The sequence below is a fragment of the Neolamprologus multifasciatus genome, chromosome 10 (genome assembly GCF_963576455.1).
Source record: "Neolamprologus multifasciatus chromosome 10, fNeoMul1.2, whole genome shotgun sequence".
NCBI lineage: Eukaryota > Metazoa > Chordata > Actinopteri > Cichliformes > Cichlidae > Neolamprologus > Neolamprologus multifasciatus.
Genome location: NC_140448.1, coordinates 9,661,797 through 9,683,637, shown reverse-complemented (window position 1 = coordinate 9,683,637; position 21,841 = coordinate 9,661,797). Strand labels below are relative to the sequence as shown.

Here is a 21,841-nt window from a genome sequence, read left to right as displayed (position 1 = left end):
TTCAAACATAAAGTCTGCCTTTGGAAGAGCAGGACAGTATGTGTGTGTTGGCAGGGCTAACTGTCTTACTCAATCTGTCCTAACTCATGTTTCTGTCAGGGTTAGTGTAAGCCAGCAGTCGGCTATGTCAGACACTAAATGTCAGTTTCAGGGTACAGAGACACCCACCCCACCCCACACTCAATTGTATATGTAAAGCTGAAGGAAGCAAAGAAGAATATGGAGATTACTATCATGTAAGTGAGTTTCAAAGAGGGAGATGAAGAAAAACAGAGACTAGAGACAAGCAATTATACAGCAGGGAAGACTCCATTACAAAATATGCTGATTTGCTCTGTGTGTGTGTGTTGGGTGTGTGTGTGTGTGTGAGTGGGTGCATGTGACAGGAAGGTAGCACGTGGTGATGCTGCTCCTCTCGAGGAGACAGAGAACTGTCACAATCTGCACCTCCAGCACTCTCTGGTGTCTTTCTCCCACTCTGGCGCTGTGTCTCTGTTTCAGGGGGGCTCCAGTTTGTTTTTTTAGGGGGATGTTTTCTGTGAAATAACAAAATTGTAGCCTCGGTGAAGTGGCTGTTAAGACGTCCTTCTCCCACATTTTCCTCCGTCTTCCCCGCCAAGCTCATTCTTACACATCACAGCCTCTGCCTCCCCCTCCCCTCCCCTCCCTCAGTCTCTTTTGCTGTCTCTCGCTCCCCCCCTTCCTTTCTCTCTCTGTCATGAATGTCACCTCTACTGATGGTGGCTGCTGGAATTCACACACACATACTCTCACAACCACTCGCTGACTTTGGATGGGAGGAGGAGGGGGGGAGGGGAGGAGGAAAGAGGGGGCTTTCGGTGAGGTCTGTGGGAAAGAGGCATGCCATTGGAGGCAGAAGAGGAGTCTCTGCCTGTCTGTGTCCATGTCTCTGCTCCGTTCCCGGCTTCATTCCGACAAAGACCGTCAGTGTCCCGCCTGCTGTGCTACCTCTGGATTTAAGTCAGCTGGATTACTGCTCGGACTCTCGGCTCATTATTCCACGCTGCCACATTTAAATGGGAGGCAAAGTTGGACCGCCATGGAATGCACGAATGGTGAAAAACAGTTTGGTTTTTCTTGCGCTTTTAAGAGCTTCCTAGCATTCAAAATGAGCCCACTTTTCTTCTTTAAAAATGTTTTTATACGTAAATTAATTTGAGCTCTTTCTCTTCTGTATCGCCTGTTTAAAGTAGGTTAGTTAGTTTGCAATATAACATTTTGTACTTGGCTGCCAGGCCACATTTTGATGTGAAAGATGAGTGGGGAAGCGGGATAGAATCATGTCTTGAGCGTAACCTTTTGGAAAAGTCTGTCTTTTTAAAGCTGGTCTCAAAGTTTTACATTGAAAATGTGACTGTATCGCTTAAAAAAATTTTTTTTCCTGGGATCTGTTACTGTCAGATTTTTTTTTTGTCCATTCCATTGGGCTGCATGTGAACTTGCATCTTATCCAGTTCATCCCTCTCCAAGGGAACCCTCAAACTAAACTCTTCCCTGTTAACCCACTTAGACTCCCGATCTCCCCTGTGGGGTTTTCTTTATAACATTCGTCCTATTCTAGTGTACTGAGGAAAGCAAAAGCCAAACCAGCAAAGGGGGTACCGGGAAGGAAGTCACCCCCCTCCCAAAGGTGAGAGGGGGGGAAGATGGCAGCTCTCGCCAGCTCTCTCATTAGACAGAAACGGGCGGTCAAGGACGACCAAGCCAACCGACCGGTAGCCAGCAAGCGCAAGCCCTGTCCTAAGAGCAACAAGTCCCTGTGCCAGAAACAGATCCTTGTCCTGATCTCCAAAGTACGGCTATGCGGAGGTCGAAAAGGGCGAAATGACAAAAGACCAGGTGAGTCACTAATATCATTTCCATCTTGTTTCTCTGTTCACTCATATTTTGGGATATTGTACCAGAGGTGAGAGCTACACCTGTTATCTTAAAACTGGGCTAAAATTACTTTTCACACTTCAAAAAATTTACCTATGCACTAAAATGAGATAAGTCACTTTTATACAAAGTTTTCCAATTCAACTTTCAATCTGAAAGAAACTCACAGGGTTTTGTTATTAGTCCTTTTTCACATTGTTTGGTCCTCTTTTATTCCCTGTCCAAACAATGATGATCAACACTTCAACAAAATACCTTGTAGCTCCGTTCGCACTTGATCATTCACGCTTGTCACTGTAATATTTGAGTTTTACATTAGCAGTTATTCTCAGTGCAGCCGCCTCCTGCATCCTCGCCTCTCCCAATGGTAGCCACAGCTTAAGGAAATTTTGCTGAACAAACATCATTCATAAAGAGGCCACATACCTTCATGGCTGATTGGAGAAGAAACTGTGAATTCAGAGTGAGAAAAGTGATGAGAAGTAAAAATTGATGAGCAGAGCTTAATGCTTGATGTGGACTTTCATTTCATTCTGAACGCCTTTGTTTGCATATGTCTATATTGCTTCAACGTGATCCTCATTGCCAAAAGGTTTATTTACTATATTTATCATAGTTCACACAATTTACTACATTTGGTTGTTTTAAGTCTCAGAGCTTCTTAAATTTTGCCGCTGGTATTGTTTAATAATAAGAATTAATTGTGCTGGATCAATACATTTAAGCCCCCATATCATTCAAAAGGAATAGCTTCCTGCTAGTCACACACACACATTTTAGTGCAAAATCAATGACAAAGTAAGCAGTTTTAATGCATTTGTATTTCTCAGACCCACACGTTTGTTTACTAGTTTAAGAGTTCTTTTTTTCAGTCCTCATTTATTTCTAATGAACAGTGAAGCTCACACCTAACCATTCACACTTGTCATTGTCATATCTGAGTTTCACATTAGCAGTCATTCTCAGCTCAGCCACCTCCTGCATCCTCACCTCTCCCAATGGTTGCCACGTCTCTCAAGTCTGCATAATAAAAATAAAACAAGTCAGGCAAAACTCTGACATGAGTTTACATGCACATAACAGAACTTTTGCATCTCCAGACATAATTATGCAGACCTGCACAAACAATAAATTGTCAAAATAGCTAAAAACCACTGCAATCCCAGTGCAGGCTTAATTCTGTCAGGTTGTCTGATATGCTTGGTCTTTGAAAGCAGAACTTCAGCTCTGAGTCTCTGAACAGAGATTCGTGTGATGTGATGCTAAGATTCCTTTCTTTCTTACCATTTTAAGGATGCAAAACAAAAACTTTGTAGTACTAGTGCTCATAATATAGTGCTCGTTATATGATGGCTTGCTATTTTTTTTAACATTTCGTACAAAGTAAGCATCTTTGCTTTTCCTTATATGTTTACCTTTGTAGGCTTTGTGTGTTTTAATTCAGGAGAAAAATCATGGTTTTTAAATTTATTTTCAAAGTACTTTTTTCTTCTTTGGTGCGACTGCCACAATGAATTGATGACTTCGAAATGTTTAGGCTTATTGGTGCACAAATAGTGACAGTAGTATGCTAAAGAATATGTTGATGAACAAACATCATTCTTAAAGAGGAAACATACCTTCACGGCTGATTGGAGAAGAAACCGTGAATTCAGAGTGTTTCCCCCACATGTGAATCAAAAGCGAAGAGCAGTGCTTCGTGCTTGACGAGGACTTTCATTTCATTCTGCATCCCTTTGTTCACATATGTCTACATTGCTTCAACAGGATCCTCATTGCCAAAATATTGCTTTGCTGTATTTATCTTAGTTCACACTATTTACTACATTTGGTCTGAGCATCTGAGTGTTTTACTCTTGGAGTTTCTTTAATTGTGTTGGTGGTATTGTTTGATGATAAGATTGTACTGGCTTAATACATTTAAGCCCCCATATCATTAAAACGGGAATAACTTCCTGTCAGTCACATCCAATGCACTATTCAGAAACCACGTCTGTTTTGACAAGACATTGCTAAAATTTTCAGATTTAACAGATGTGACATAACAATGAAAAAAATATTGCAGACGTATTTCTTGGCATCCCTAAATTCCCCTCATTATGCATCTGTTCAGTGTAGCCTAAACGATTCCTGTTTTCTATGAAATGGGTTGTAAATTGTTTACATAATGAGTTGTCTGAGCTGCGGTGGCTTGTGATTTGATGTGGACATGAATGAACCGGCTATGACCACATATAGTACAGTTAATCGTGTTTTCAGGGAAAATCACCAGATATCCCATCTGCTGTCTAAGCTTTAAGCTTTGTGTGACATTCAGTGTTGGGGTCGTCATACAAAAATAATGCACATAATTATGAGTTAAAAATACATACAAATCCCTATGCTAATGAAGGCGCACACATTTTCTTTTAGTGTTTAAGTATAAACACAGAACCAGCAGCAAAGTTGGTGAAAAACAGCCCAAAGAATACCTCTACACTGACAGGTATGGGTAAAAATGGATGCTACATAGCAACAACGCTTATTACTGCTTTTGTTTCCTGTTGACAATCAAGCTAGCTTTGTGTTAGCATGCTGTCTTTGTACGTGGTGTGGTAAACTGCAATGATAAGCTGTTTCTGGCCTGCACACTCACATTCTAGTATTTTTTTTGCAATAAAAATGAAAGTTATTTCCAAATCTTCACTCCTCAAAAGTTAGACTGTTAAAATGTATTTGCCTCCTCTCTTCACATGACCTGTCATCTGTCAGAATTCACCTCCGTAAGGGCACAGGAAAAAAAGATAATTAAAGAACTTATATAACCCGAGTAATAACAGTTGCTTGAACAGTAGCAATGTTAATACAGTTAGTACTGTAATGAGGTAATATTAAAGATGTAATAGAAAAATGTAATGTGATGGAAAGCTTTACAATCCACCACCACCTTTGGTGGTTTGAGGGTTTTTTGACATAAAAAATTAAAACTCTCAGGAAGTAAAGCAGCTCATTTCCCCAATCAGAAGGTGAGCTGTTCGACCCTCGGCTCCTCTAATCTGCACATGATTCTTATCCTTGGGCAAGATACTGAACCCTGAGTTCCCCTGATGCATGCATTGTAGTCTGCCTGATAAGTTAAAAATAGTACTTAAAATGCATGAACAGGGCTTGTAACAAGGAGGTGTTTTGAGTGCTCAAAATGAGTAGAAAAATCCCATATGAGCGCCATCGTCTGATCTCTGGTCTTTTTGTGCATTTACATTTAAACAATTAAAATGAATAAGAATGACAGGAGTGCTCAGAAATAAGGCCAACATAAAATGGCCACATGGTGGAAGCATCAAGATTTCACAAAGCAAGATTTTTAAAAGATTTGATGAACAGATAAAATGAGAGTAACTCTTAATAGACCAGATGAAAGCACAGTGGAGGGTATTGGTATTGGTTGCTTCCTTTAAGGATGAGCTATTTGGACTGTCTACAATTCAAGCAATTGGACATCAGAGAGTATATAGCATTTAAAGCAGAGAGAACAATAAGGCGGGACAATGCGGCATCACATACATCTAAGTACTCTACTGCCTGATCACCCAGGAAAAGCCTTAAGTACAACCAGTTGTCCACCTTTTTAGGCTGGCCAGCGAGCTCACAGAGCAGAATAAGCACTACAGTTAACAGCCACAATCCGAAAGGTGAAGCCAGACTCCCAGTACGACCGCATGAAAGTCACTGGAGAGTTAGCTGAATAATTTCAGAGCCACAACAGCAAAGTGTCCACCCTGCCAGTAGGGAAGCAAAGATACTTAAACTTTAGATTGCTTTATTGGTAACATTCCCACTCATAGGCAAGGAAAGTAATATCTGCAAAAGTGTATGCAAATGGACTGGGGGGGGGGGGGGGAGAGAGAGAGAGAGAGAGAGAGAGATTACAGGCCTTTATATAGCATTGTGTGGAACATGGGGACATTGGAAGGATATGCAATGTAAATATCTTATATAAGTTCTATGGATTTTAAAAAAAAGGCTTAGAGATTGGAGATTAAACTTTCATTATATAACACAAGTGCATATCTTTTAAAAACATGTACATATAAAAGCCATTTGCACAAGTTAATACTCTGATGCCAGAAAATATAATTATATGTTCTCTCTCTCCACATGTAAATTCTCTTCCTGCAGTGTTTTTGAGCCGCGAATAGTTTCACTTGTCATTTTAGCATCACACCAGCAGACACAAGCTAAATTTATTACTGCTACTGCCCACCACTTGTAAATGTGGCTGGCACAAATCACAGAAAGGATGATCATCTACCTGATTTTACCGCGTAATCACCTTCCTCTGGGTGCCCTGCACAGTCCCTTACTGTACAGAAAACCCTTTCAAGTGGTTGCCCTGTCAGGGATCTATACTCCTGCCCTTCTTTCAGATCAGTTTGGCTCATTAATGTATAGCAATTAATCAATAATCTCCCTCTTGGTTTGTTCAAGGTTGAATCTGACTTGAAAAGTGAAAGGATATCAAACTCCCTGGCCCTGCAGATTAACTTTGGTACCTTTTTTCTAAGTTAAATCAAACAAGCACATAGACAACAGATCTGGAAAAAAAACAAGCACTAGCAGGTAGGTATAAAATGAGATACAGAAAAAAATTTGGATAAACCATATATCTTGATTTTGGTGGACGAAAAATGTTAGTAGGCTTCAGAGAGGTTTTACCACAAACATATTAATACACATTAAAAATAGCAACACTATTAGCTGAGTCATTAGACACTAATGCATGCAAATATTGTGCAGACCTGGACATCTTGTAGCATTGAAAATGCTGTTTGGCATGGAGGTGCAGTAGTATGTTGTAGGTGTAAGCACTGGAGAAGCCAGTCAACAGTTGGAGCAGAAATGTAGGGCCTGGCTGGCAGGCAGCAGACCAGGTTACAAGGAGAGATCCAGCAGAGGATAGCATTAAGCTGACCCCAAGAGATTGAGGCTGCAAACTCGCTTACTCAACAACACCTGATCAGACAATGCAGTGTTAGGTAGCTTCTCATCAGAACTTTACTGACTGTGACAGGGGTCAGAGAGAGAGACAGAGAGAAAGAGACAGTGAAGCAGGGCAAGTCTGCAGAGGTAAACACAAGCTTAAAGAAAAGAGTAGAAGATATTACTAATGCCACAGAAAATTGTTTTTGGGGGTGGATGGTGATGACGGGGGTGGACTCAGATCCAAAGATCAAAAATGCAGAAGAGTAAGGAGAGATATCGGTGGAGAGATTAAAGGGGAGGCGGGTGGGACAGCAGAGAGCTGTGAATCAGGCTGTCATAGCTGCAGCATGTGGAGAAGAAGATGAGATGGGAAACCATGGGGTTGGATATTAAGTGCCACTGCAAAACACTTCTTCAGTTATCCTCTTAATCTGTTTAGAGAGTAGTCAGTCATGGTTCGAAAGTTGAGCATTTTTCCTGAATTGGAATGAAGGTTTGCGGGCCTTGTAGTGGGTTAAAGGTGGTTTTCAGTGTGGTATGGGTTAAATGGTTGATTTTAGTGGTAACCACAGCAATTTATTTTATACATTATTTTCTCTCTCATTCACACTATTGATGTCAGACCATCCGTGAAAGGTGCTCACCTGCCATTGGGAACAACTTTGACTTTAGCAACATGCCCTGGCTGTCAAACAAACCCTCAACCTGGCAATTAGAGGACAACCTGTTCCACCAGCTGAGCTCCAGCTGCCTGCTGCTGTTGAATAAGAATCCTGTCACTTGGACCAGGGATGGGAAACAAGGACTGATATAACTTGGTCTTGTGCCAGACTGGTCAGTACCAAACTTTTAAGTGCCAAGACAAATGCTGTCGCTACAGTAATTCATTCGGACATGCAGAAGTTAGAAACTGCCTCCTCATAGTGAAGCTGATGGTTTCAAGTAATCATGCCCTAGATTAGATTTACTTCCAGTAGGCTCACTTTACTACATGTGTTGAAATTGCGGGTAAAGGCAAATCGAAATGGAATAAAAACAGCAAGCTCAGTAGAAAAAAACAGCATCTTTATCTGAAGCTGTGCAGCAGGTTTGAGTGCACCTGCTATACCGGCACCTTCAGTGCATCCACCCGGCTCCCAGCTCTGATATTGATGGGATTTGCTAAAATTTTAAAAAAAGAAGAAGAAAAAATGCAACTGTCCCAACCTCAAGTCACGGAAACATTAGCAATCGTCATCATATTAAACCTGTAGTTATTAACTCTGGGCACCGTTTGCACTGGGGCTTTAGCACTTCTTTAAATGGTCCTAATTAGTTTTTGGACAAGCAGCAGCAATAGCTTCATCAGTGGAGAGCAGTCACACACTCAAGTCAAATCCCTTCTTAATTGCTAGTTGAGGGAAAACAGGGAGTGTTGGCAAGTTTATTTCAGATTCAACAGTGTTACCATTTCAGTATTATGCATGTACACAAACTGCAAGATGTTTAAAAAACACTCAAAGGAAGTTTAAACTAGAATTTACTACGGACTGTCCTGACATCACGAGGTAACAAATGTCTTACTTTCTTTAGTTATTAAAACTTTTACCTGCAAGAAGATTGCTGTACATCCAACCCAGAGGCATAGTACCAAAAACTATTTCCTCCTCATTACGAATTTGAGGTGAAAACATCATTGGTGAGTGTCACAACTTACCTAGGTTATAGCTTATTTTGTGCAAAACCTTGTAGAATAACATTAATAGGTTTTATTAACTTAATGAATTTCAACAAGACTGGCTACTGACAAGCAAGATCAATAACAGCACTCATTTCTAACTGCCCAGCTGTTACCAGATACATTATAAGTGTCCTGTTGCCCATTAAGTCTGGGCAAGAACAGAAAACTCAAGACTTACTTAAGACTGACGTCAAATGCCTGGTCGGACTTCTAATACTATCTATTTTATTAGACAGCTATTGGTTTACATTTTAAAGACGAAATTAAAATTTTGCAGTAGAAGATTGTTTGTCATCATTGCAGGAAAGTTGTAATAAGATTAGCATTCATCACAATTTGGCATATTTAGGTGAGACAAACAGAAGATTAGTCGTTGGTTGCTGATGAGGTCATCCCACCAACGTCAGGAGATTTCCAGCACGAAAGAGCCCGCGATATTCCACAGCCATCTAAACTATCTGGCACCAAATGGTGTGCCTTGAAAGAAAAAGTTTTAAGCTTTAATCTTTTGCAGTTTCTTGTGTAAAGTAAAAAACACCAGAGATTAAGAGATTTGGTTATTTCAATTTTGATTGTTTACCTAACTTTATATCTTTAAGTTACCTATGTCTAACAAATAAAGTGAGTGGACGTGACAGACTGATCTCTTTTACTTTAAAGTAATACTACAGCTAGAGTTTAGGAATTGGCTTGTGGAAAAAGATGCTGCCTTAGAGAGCTTGTTGACAATGGCTTTAAATCTTATTCAAAGTGAGGCAGGAGGAAGGATGTGTGTACAAAAAAGGCCTCTTTTTCTTCCTGTCCTACTGAAGATGCCACCTTAACCTCCCACACATGCCTGCTAAATTGAATCTGTGGGTGCTTTGATTAAAGCTGACAAGGGGAGATTGAATTTACCTCTAACAAGAGAAAAACTGAGAATAGAGGACACCTACTGTAAAGAGGTAATGATGAGAAGACAAGTGGAGGGAAATTTGGAGAGTGTAAGAGGAAGGCAATCATAAATGGAAGACAACCATGGGATACTGTGATGGGAAACCAACAAATATATATTTTAGGGACATAAAAAGAGACCTATTACACAATTACATACTTACATACTTCATATATATTGTTAAACTAGTATATTCCAGTCGCTTCAGACTGCTCTTTTTTTCTATTATTGGCTCTACAATGTCACGGAGAGCAGATATCCCTGATCATCTCAGGCACACGGCATGAGCTGTGAGTGAAGAAGCCCTCAGTCCCATGGTGTCAAACCCTTGAGTTTAAAAGAGACAGCAAATGAGAAGAAAGTTGGCTTATGGCTCAGTGACTGATTGCTAGTAGTTATATGGTAAATGGCCTGTATTTGTATAGAGCTTTTTACTAGTCCCCCCTAGGTACCCCAAAGCGCTTTACACACCCAGTCATCCACCCATTCACATACTGGTGGAGGCAAGCTACAGTTGTAGCCACAGCTGCCCTGGGGCAGACGGACAGAAGAGAGGCTGCCATATCGCGCCATCGGCCCTTCTGGCCAACACCAGTAGGCGTCTTGCCCAAGGACACAACGACCGAGACTGTCCGAGCCGGGGCTCGAACCGGCAACCTTCCGATTACAAGGCGAACTCCCAACTCTTGAGCCACGATCGTCCCCATATAGTGACCAAATGGTTGCCCAGTGGTTGAGCTTGCAACACCATCAGAATCTGGACAGCAACTTTCGATCACAAGGCAATTGTTATGGTCACCTGGTGGGAAGCAACCTGTCTCCAAATAATGGTGGCCCATCTTAGGCTGACGACCATCACTATCACACTGGTTGGTGAAAGTCTGCAAAGAGCTGCAGTCTAATTTATAAGCGCAGACAGATTACCAACACATTGCAATCAATCTGAGTCAGTCTGTGGGGATATGCGCAACTCGTCTTGGCACTTCTCTTCACAATAGGAGACTGGACTCAGCTGGTTGCCAGTTTTCTGGATATGTTCCCATATAAAACCAAGGTTGTCCCGCACCTATATAATTTTGCAGTTAAACTGCCATCTTTTTTCTTTTCTCCAACAATTGTTTTACCTATTGTGATTAAAGAGCGAGGGAAGTAGCTAAAAGGACTTGTTTCAGACAGATGATGAACTAAGGGACTGCACCAAGGTCCAATGTAAGATATCCATCCATCCATTTACTATTACTTATCTGGGCTCGGGTCATGAGGGCAGCAGTCCAAGCAGAAAAGCTAAGAGATAGGACCAATTAAATGATAATGAGGTCTTTAACCTAAAATAGGTATTATTTCAATTATTCTGTGATAACAGAATTACTCGCAATGGAATATATACAATATGCTCTCCTAGTATTTTGTCCATGTTAATGTGCAATATAAATATGGTACTGAAATGTCACAAGTCTGTCATTTCTGATACCTTACATGTTGATTAAGCATCAATACTTGTGAATAGAGACTGAGGAGGAGCTTCTTCCCGCAGGCGATTCGGTTTCTCAATCACACCACCACATAGTACTGACCCACACATATGGTTCTTACACACACACTGGACATTCTGGACTTCGTTTACACTAATTCGATTAGATGCGTGGTCATCTAATCGAATCACTTCATCACTAAATCACTTTAAGCATATTTGCACTGCACAAGACACTTAATAATGTGGATTGCACAACACTGGACATTATATTTCTTCATTTCCATTTAATACTTGTACAGCTGCTGTTATTATATATATATATATATATATTTCTTCATACATTCTTATATATTTCTAGACTGTGTATTTGTGTATTGTGTATTTTGTTGTACAGTTAATTTATTTTCAACTTTAATTTATATATTGTATCTTATTCTTCCCAGTTAAATTTACCCTGCATTCTAATTTGTTGTTGTACAGTTATTTCATTTTTAACTTTAATTTTTATATTTTATTTTATTCCTTCCTAGTTAAATTTACCCTTTTTAATTTTCATATTTATTTTCTTATTTTCTTATTCTCTTTATATCTTATTCATAGCCTTTTTTTTTCTTTAGGTCACGAGCAGTTGTGTAAGCATTTCACTGCATATCGTACTGTGTATGACTGTGTATGTGACAAATAAAATTTGAATTTGAATTTATTTGAATATATGCAAATTATTCCACTGGAAATGTTTGTGGCTGTTTCCTTGTTTGTATATTCTGTCTAGGTCTTTTCTATTTCCTATTTAAATGCTATATGTGTGGCAGCGTCTGCTAAAGTTAATCTCAGCCAAAGCTTGGCAGAAAATCTACAATGGGTGAGAAGCTGCCTTTAAGCATCTCTATGCATGACTTTCCTCTGCTGTGCGGGGACCTCATCATATAAGTGGTTCAGTAAAGAAAAACACTGCAAACCACACCTTTAATGTGTAAATCCTTTCCTGGCCCCAATCACACTGTTTAGCGCAGTCGCATGTTCGCTGGCGTGATCATCACACATTCTGACAGAGGTCTGGACCCCTGTGGGAGTTCAGAGGATGTTTGTCTTTCTTTGTTCTGCATATATCAAGTGCCTATTTGTGTCCTTGCTGGCGGGTCCATTGGAGAAAAAAGGATAGGTGAGGCGTGAGCTTGAGCACTTTTCCACTTGTGTCTGTGTGTGTTTTACGTTTTACGTTTCAACCTGAGGAAACTTGCAGCATGGGGTCTGCCCCACATTACTCTGAATCCCCTGAGCTGAGCATGTTGTTAACTGTCACTGATACGTTTCTGTCATAATGCTAATGAAGCACATATGTGAATATTGAATGTGTGTCAGGCGGTGTGAGTCCTATTTGCTCGTGCTCGTGTGTGACATGCTCTTGTCAGTGCCATTAATAACAAGCAATAACTGTGCCTCACTTATGTGAATCGTTGCCATTGTCACAGGAAATGATTTATGAAGCCTTGAATTCAAATTAAGAGGCCACTCTTGAACTCGCTGCTGATGAGATACACCTCATTCGTTCCTATTCTTTCTTTAACCTCGCCCCGTCCTCCTATCCCTCTTCTACAACATCCCTTCCGGTGCGTCTTCCCATGTCTCCTCTCCCTCCCCGTTATTCTTGTCGCATCTTTTCACAGCTCCATCGCTCCATCGTTGCCCTTTTTTGTGTCGCACTCGCTGTCCTTATCTCTTTTATTTCTGGACATACACAGAGCATTCCTCACTCTTGTTAAAGTTGTTAGCTGGGTACCATGACTTCAGGCTTCCAATTCTCCTCTCCTTCCCTCCCCTCTCCCTCCTCTCTTTTCACAAGGTTGATAATTACTAGCAGCGCTGTACTGTAGACCTGGCCCAGTTTAGAAAACGAGAAACTGTATTCTCCTTTTATTACACGCAGAATCAAACACACATGCGGGAGGCCGACTCGTTCTTTTTTGTGTAAAATACAGTAGAGTACATGCATGCAAAAACACAGAGTGGAGTATTTTCACGCAAAAGGGTGAGAGCGAATCGGGGACTCCTGCAAATATAAGCCAAGGAAAACCCCCGTTGTTCGATTGGGTCAAAGCAGAGGAAAATGCCCTTGGCTGCTCAGTCATGCAGGCCCCCAGTAATTACCTCCAACCTTATCGAGAGGAGCTCGCCTTTGGGGAGATCAGCCAGCAACATACTGAGCTCAAATCAAGCCAGATAAATACATTAGTGTAATGATAACCAACACTGAGCCATACACTACGCTGATTAGAGATAAATCTCAACCGCTGCTTATTTTTCAGAGCAATTACATAGCAGCGAAGGGTTTAAGTGTCCTTGATGGCAGCCGGGATGTATGAAGTGATTACCTTGGGTTCTTATGTGCATTGACCTCATTTATACAGAGACCCACATAATTGCTGTGTGTATGTTTGAACTGGAGGGCTAGGCTCCATTCTCCCCCGTGCGATTCTCAAAATGATTATCGATGTGGAATGCAAATTGATGAGGGGCGTCCCGGTGTAAACCTAGCAGCGGCTTCTGCTGGGATTAGAGGAAAAGTCAATTTAATAAACAAACTGCTCTCGACAACTTACCTAACTTAATAATGTCTCCGTCTCGCCGTTTGAAAATTGCGTTATACTTCGTGCAGCAAACGGGGGACTCGTGTTGTGTCACATTTATGCAGCGTCTTTTAAATCCACATCTCTTAAGGGGAGACTCGCTACACACTTGCCTTTCTGCTTGTCATATTTCCTCTCATGTGTGGAGAGGTCACTTGAAAATGGGCCGGCTGATGAGTCAACATGTTGTCGGGTGAGCTGACAACACCTGTGTTGATGTACATAAACAGACAAGGAGCTCTCTTTGACCCACACTCCACTGACCTGGATCAGCGAATGTTTCCTGTCACTCAAGCCCACACATGTCCCAGGAGTGATGAATGTAGTCTTACACACACACACACACACGCTTCCTCTCCATGGGAAATACCCTGGACGGTGGAAGCTGCACGTTGTGCTGCTGGCATATTTAGAGAAAATTCTGCAAGGCAGATGTAGATGTGTTCACCCTGAAAGAATGTGTGCACTGCCTGCTGCTCGTGTAACTGCAGAGCAGGGTTGCAACTGACTCTGGATGAATCACAGCAGATAAACATGGTAGGATTAATGATGATTATGAGCTTTTTTCTTTTTTTTTTTTTTTAAATATGTGGTCATGTTTGAGTGCAGAAACACTGATTACCAAAAGCTTGTGTTATCTATTCACCAGTATCTATTCACAGGTTCCATTTTCCAGCACACTTTCAATGTCATGCGTCTGGTCATGACCCAATGAAAAATACATTGTTCTTCTTTTCTACAAAAAACAAGGCTGGTTTGATTAATGGCCTCAGTTTCAACCCCCCCAAAGGAATAACCGTCTCACGTTATTGTGTTAGATAATGTGTGCATAAATATATAAAGTTGAAACAATTGGCCAACTAGTGAATTTATAGAATTGCAGAGAACCTGCAACCACTTTGATAAAAAAAAGTTCAGTTTCTGAATCCAATTAAAGTAAGCAAACTGGATTTGCAAATATGTTTCAATAATCTCTCACAGTGTATATCACAGGCTGCAGCCCTTCATTACAGTTAATGGGACTGTAACTGCCCCCAAAACAGTAAACTGATCTTAAAACACTCTTAGGAAAAGTCCTGCTTACTTAAGTAAAATTCCAAAAAGCTGACAGATAAAAGAAATTTTAAATATTAAAAAGGCATCTACAGAAAGTCCCCTGTCACTTTATAATACTGAGTAAGGCATTATATCATTGGTAATGCTTACGCAACAATGTGTAAATGCCCTCTTACAGAAGCGTCTGGCTGAGGCGGAGCTAGTTTTAACTACTTTAGACACAGTTTGGAAATTTACTCTGCTGAAACAAGAGAAGGCCCTAACTAAAAAAAGCTGCACAAGCTAAAACCACACTGAATCTTTAACAGGACATAAAAGTAACAATTAACGAGCAACTAAAGCTGGGACTAAAGCTGTGCACGGTGGGCCACATTCAGACCCCTTAAGAGGGCAGAAACCAGTGAAACTCCTCTTTATGTCAGTGTAAAGAACTTTAACTAAACATTTAATGCCTGATATGTTTAAAAAAAATTACTTCACTAACACACCTCAGTTTTTCAACATGATAACGAAAACTCTGTCAGCACGACTCTTTAGGCTTAATTAAGAAATAAAGGTGGAAAATTACATAAAAGATTCAATTGAATGTTATTATTTTTGTTTTTTTCTTACTGTAAATCCATTTGTAGAAAGCATACATTTCCATAATAGACAGTGAAAATAGAAACTTTGTGTTTATCTATTACGTATTTACTTTGTTGTTGTATGAATGGGCATGGTGGAGCTCTTTATCATTGATTTAACAATTAAAATCCATATTGGGCCAAATTGCAGTCTTTGGTCCGTCTGTGACCCCCTGGGCCTTATTTTTTTTACACTCTGAGCTAGAATATTTGTCTTGAATACGGCTAAACAGAACTAAGAAACAGCGGAAATGACAACCCCATGTTTTACTTTTGTACCTGTGTACTTTCTATCACTCCATTATGCAGTACTTTGACTTAGAGGACCATAAAATGGTCACTGTTTTGTCCCCTGCAATAGATCAAATATGCTTTTACTGTTTGAGAGCAAGTATGCCCTGTTATGCCAAAATCAGTACACATGACCTTTGATCCAGTAGCTCTCCAAGTTATCATCTTCTCTGTTTACCCCTGTGGAGCAGAAGTAGATACTCAGTGTGCACACTAAGCATGCTCATGATACAAACACAGGCTTTTTGCTCATGTAAACAACTCTGTGTGCTAATCCAGAGGTAGACTGCTGTCAGACTGTGTCACTATCTATCAGAATGCTCCTCCAGGGCTTATAAAAGCAGGAGAAGTTGGCTTGCCTAACAATGTGCGCTTGCTATACTGTGGCATGTACACAAACTAGTTTAGGGGGTAAAGCACCATTTGTAACTTTAAAAAAATGAAGTCAGTTTAGTTAAGTCACTCAGTTTTCTGCAGATACAGATTCTGCTTATTTATTCATGTTATTGTTCTTCATTATATCGCAATATAAAGTCAGATGGCAAAAATGGCTGTTTATACACACCAGATAAATTAATAATAAATACATATATTTTTAATTTTTCTTCATTCCCATTGATTAACAAGTCTAGGAGGAGTTAGGGAACAGACACGTGTGCATATGATACAATCATTATAGTAAGATATTTATTTAGTTTAAGCCTTTAATCTAAATTGTTCTATTTAAATGAAACAAAAATCTCTCAGTTGACTCTTTAACAAAGTGTTAAATGTTCTTTACATTTACAACACAGCTAGCATATTTAAACAGGTCAACATGGCTATTACTTTTAAAAACTGGCTAAAGAGAAGCTCACTCTTAGCTGAATGAATGAACAAATGTTTACTTTTGTCTTTTACATAACCTGTACTTCCCGAAATAAGACATATTACCCAACAACAACAGACCAAACATGACAGCATGTTTCCCACATGATCTAACATCAGCATATCAGAGTTGTATAATAACGTAAACATAAACAGAGACCTCCTAATAATGTTCCAGAAGATATTTTACTATGGTTTTCTAACCAAAGATGTAAATGCTGCATGTGCATATTTGACACAATATGCCATATATATAAAAGTCTATAATCCGCATGGAGTAATATGAAGAATTTGTCTAACATGTTACTGTTGTCCTCTTTACATGATTTGGAAAGATATATTTATAAAATGAAAAAAAAAATTAATAAAAATACATTTAAATGAATCTTCAATATCAAAGCCTATCCAAATCAGGAATGTGAACTTAAATAAATAAAATATAAATAATTTCAAAATAAAATGAAGGGAATTTTCCTGTATCTTCCACCTTTAATATGTAATGACAATATTCCCCATCTTTAATGTGCACAATAAGAAAAAATATATTTAAAATATTTGTGACATCTGTAATCTTTCTTGAACTTACTTTTACCGTTTGTTCAGATTTCTTCTCCTCATGATTTTGTGAATTTCATTCAGTTTGGTGTTTAAAAGGACTCCAGATTCCAATTTGCTTTAAATCCCAGAGATATATTACACTATCCCCTCTTTTTGGACGGTAAACACAACAACCTATTTGCCATTCTCACCATGTTGGTCTGAAAATCTAAATGTTTGGCCAAACTCCTCGTCTTCATTATCCTTATGAAGTCTGCTTTTTTTTGTTTTTTTAATCCCTGGCACAACCATCCTCTTTTTTCCACCTTATTTATTTGTCTCTCCAATCCATTAATACAACAAGCAACTACAATATGGCAATAGAAAACATATTTATTCCATTTTACATAAGCCATTGGTGCCCTATAAAGAATTAGCTGCCCAGTGAAATTCTTCATAAAGCCCTATTTCATCAATCTTAATATTGCGAGCCCACATAATCAGAGACCTCTTATTACCAGGAAGAATTAGACGCGAAAGACAGGACTACTTCTCATCACTGTCGACATTTGTTGTGCGGATTCGGCCTCAGTTGCTCCACTAATCTTCTTTTGGTAAAAAGAATTGAAAAGGTTCAGAAACTGCACTACCTCAGCTTGAAAATAGCCAACCAAAAAACAACTAATCAGTTCAAGGCTGCAGCTAATTTGACTAATTAATTATTAATCAATGGATTACTTGCTTTATTAATTCATTCTTTTAAAAATATGACAAGAAAAAATATTCTGGGCCAAAGTCAGAGAGTAAGTGTCGATCTGCCTGACTTTTAGACACACACTGTACATAAAGGATGTAAGAAGCAGTATTATTATGCACTATTGTATTCAATAAGATTTAAATGTGAGTGCAAATATTTGTCACCTGTCACCCTATGCTAGTTGGGATAAGCTCCAGCCCTCTTGTGACCCTGTATTGAATAATCAAAAGAGAACAGTTTAATAGATGGTAATTAAGAAATTGACTAAGGATATAAATGTTCTAAGAATTATGGTCTTTCTGACTTTGTCTTTGCAACTGCAAAAATACTGGCCATTGGAAAGAACTTGAAGTTATAAGCTAATATGCTACTATGAAAGTTTAAGTCATTTCCAAATTAGCTTCACTGAGGCCTTATCCATCTTTTTTTACAGAGTCTTTTATTCTAGAGCAGAAATATCTCCGAAGATCAAACAAATTTTTACCTAAAGATCCTTACATTTCTGCAGGGCACATTATGTCAGCGTCTCACATCCTCACAAATGGTGACGTGTGCCAGAAATGGTGGGACATTTGGTTTAAACTGCACTTTGAAGATACAAGAGTACGACTGAGCTGGTTTCTGCCAACATTTCAGTGACACACCATTGCAAAAGCTCTGACATTCCCATATTACAAGAGAAAGATGTTGCAACAGCTGGAAAGTGGGAGACTTGAAAAACCTTTACTCTTACCCCCCCCTCCCCCCCCCAGTTGTGACACATATCATTTAGGAGACTATTTCAGCAATCTGGTGCCTTGATCACCAGTATAAATGGTGATGGGACTGTGGTGACATCAGTGTTTTCACACGACGTGACCAATGCGCTGCCCACAATGAACCCTCAGTGCAGCTGTGGTAAAACACAGCTGTCGTGTTCTTTCCTGGGAGCCTGCTCTCATTATGCTGGATCAAAATCTAATGTGTGCTGGTGCTGTGGTGAGGACTGTGGAGTCAGAGCCAGCTCTGCTAAGTGAAACATTAGTTTTAGTGCGCCTGACACCAAGCATGGGAGTTTTGATTGCAGCTATATTGCACAAGCTGTCTATTGAATTTCTGCATAAATGTGCTTTTTTCCCCCTCTCCTGCACATACAGCCGTCACTCTTCATGAAATGTCAGTGTCATCTCATTCACTGTTCCCTCGCTGTCCCTCTGCTCGCTTCTGTCCTTCCCGATCCTCCCATTTCCCTTTCTTTCTCTCTGTCTCTCATCTCTCTCTTTTGAATCTGCGGGGACAACTAATGAACGGCTTCCCTGCTCTGATTGGATGATGCATGATGTTATTAGGTGGGATGAAAGCAAATATAACTCAGAGGGTATGGAACGGAAAAGGAGAGGAAAGTGAGAGAGTGGAGACAGAGAAATGTTTTGACAGGAGACTTTGAAAACAAAAGGACGTGCAGCGCCGCAGATGCATGCGTGTAACAATGGGAGTAGGTCACAGTTTCACTGATGTTTCAGCCCTGGCACACTTCCTCTGGGAAATAGTCCTACAGATCTCATCCCTGTATCCTCTGCCTCGCTCAGGCTCCTTGCGCTATAGTGTGAAGAAGACGGGCAGATTGCGCAGTGCCCCAGGTCATTCCCAGAGGAGTGTGTGCGAGTGCATGTGAGGAGTATAGTGGAAGGGGAACTCCCAGATGGCCCTCCAGAGGCTCCACCATAAACTGCTCCTTTAACCATCTTTCATCTGCCTTATTAAAGCTGGAATGAAGGGGGCTGATCAGGTCACTAGTCCTGACTGAATAAAGCACTCTGCTATGAGCAAAATCAGGGGAAATGCAGGGTTATCCTTGTTGGAGTAGCACGACATTAAGGTGCTGAGCTCAAAAGAGAAATCACAACAAAGAGCCTGGTGCTGCAGAGATTCAGTTTGTTAAATGGACACAGAGTAGGCTGTGGGGACTCCGCTCATGAAACATTCAGCTCCTCTAGTCAGTCACATTTAGCACCCAGTCCCCTTGATTATATTGTTTATTTAGCAAGAACGAGACTGTGAAGTATCTCACTTTACTTTATTTGCTCATGGCACATGGCTAAAGAAGAACAGTGAAACAAACTATGCACTGTATATAAAAAAGATGGATGTTACTAGCATGACATCACACACTGGTTTTCCTACAGAGAAATCACTGTCTTGTAGAAAAGAAAAAAAATAGCCGTGTAATATTCTTACACGTTATTGCAAATTGCTTTAAGGTTGTACAAATATTCTTCTATTATAATATTAGAGATCTTCCACCGCCAATAAAAGTTTATAAATGTGTAATGCTGATGCCCAGTTGCCCTTCAGCATACATGATCATTTTAAATGAGTTCATACCAGAAAATTATTAAGGTTACGTCGCACATAAACCACATTCTAGCTTCATATAATGCACTTCTTAATTTTTCTCATTGGTGCCTTTGTTTAAAATTACATATTTGACTAACCATTCTTTTATTCAGGGCCATTAAATTAGTAAATGTCACATCTATCTAATGCCACACTGCTTTATGGTCCTCCCTTGCAGAGCCACAGCTGAAAGGCATCGTTACCCGGCTGTACAGCCAACATGGATACTACCTGCAGATGCAGCCTGATGGCACTGTCGACAGCACAAGGGATGAAAGCAGCTCATTTTGTGAGTATCGGTGTACAGATATCATGCTTATGTTGTAAGTTTTTAACAATTATTATAAATCTAGCCTCCAGCATTGCTTCTATCCACTTATATATATATATAACTGGAAAATGGAAATAATCGTAATTTTTTTTGCCAAAGTTAATGCTGTAAAGAACTAAACCGAACAACAGCAGGTGTCGTGCTGTGCTGTAAGGGCCCATGGCTGAAGAGTGGAGGAAAAAGTTAGGATTTTGTCAGCTCACCTGTCAAAATTGGTTCAATTAGGACTGTTATTTTTGTCTCTTAATAGGAAGCACATCATGTCGCACTGCCTGTCAAACCTTGGCAATTTAGTGTGTTCGGCTCTCGTGCAGAAACGCTTGGATCACAGATTCTGATTGGATCTGCAGGTCACTATATGCACTTTATAAACCAGAGAGAGCAGTGACATATTGCAACCGTTGAGACGATGTGAATGTTCCTCCTGACCTTTCGCAAACTAAATCTGGCCATCAGAGCGGAAACTATGCAGTGCTCTCTTATCATTTCTTTGTTTTTGACCTTCAAGAGTCAGACATGGGCCTTTTTTCAAGCCGAAGTCTGAATGTGGCATTTTATTTACTCTCGATGTAACATTACTTCTTGGTGAACTGTTAACTAGCTTACTAGTGTATTTTACCAACACTGCAATGCTGTCTTTACTCTAAGCTGCAGTTGGCATGGCAGAACATTTCCATTATTGCTCAGTTTTAGAGGCAGCACAAAGCTCAGTGAAGGTGACAGAGTGTTATGTTTCCATAAACATAAAGTAAGAGGTCACTGCATTTGGGCTTAAGAGAGAAACCGCAGGCAGCACTGACACTGGAGCTATTCACCCTGCAAATATGAATACAGAATAGCAGAATGTGTTGTGATATGGTATTGCAGTTTGATTTTCTGACTTTTTCCCCTCTGTCTTTGTCATGCTCTCTATCTCTGACTTTATTTCCCAATTTAGCACAGTTCAACTTAATTCCAGTGGGACTGCGGATTGTGGCAATTCAGGGGGCAAAGACAGGGTTGTACCTCGCCATGAATAGTGAAGGATACCTCTATACATCGGTAAGTATACCCATTAGGCTTATACAAACAAAATACTTCCATTTCATGACATATCTGAGATATGTTGCTGTGACACTAAATCCAAGACGATTGTTCTGCTTTTGGATTAGAATGCATCCATTCAGGTTTGGATAACAGCTGCGGGGTCCTGATATCTTTCCTACAGAAAAGCTAATGCCTACTCACATCACTGACAAGGAAATCAAAAAGGAAAGAAAACCAATCAGGGCGTTATCATCAACTGTCATATTGGATTTAGAGGTTCAGTTGTCTGTCACTTAGACTTCAGTTTACTGTCTCTTCTATTTCAGCATTATTTGCATGGGTCTGATGATGTATACATACA

At 40.0% G+C, this 21,841-nt stretch overlaps 1 protein-coding gene across 1 annotated transcript in view; it reads left to right on the top strand.

Moving 5' to 3' along the window:
• The first annotated feature begins 356 nt into the window (after positions 1-356).
• Positions 357-21,841, top strand: part of fgf11b (fibroblast growth factor 11b) — a 35,298-nt gene continuing 13,813 nt past the window's right edge. Inside the window, exons 1-3 of the mRNA XM_085174329.1 lie at positions 357-1,860; positions 20,302-20,412; positions 21,392-21,495. Of these exons, the coding sequence (XP_085030455.1) occupies positions 1,668-1,860; positions 20,302-20,412; positions 21,392-21,495 (408 nt within the window). The 5' untranslated portion in view covers positions 357-1,667. The remainder of the gene's footprint in view (positions 1,861-20,301; positions 20,413-21,391; positions 21,496-21,841) is intronic.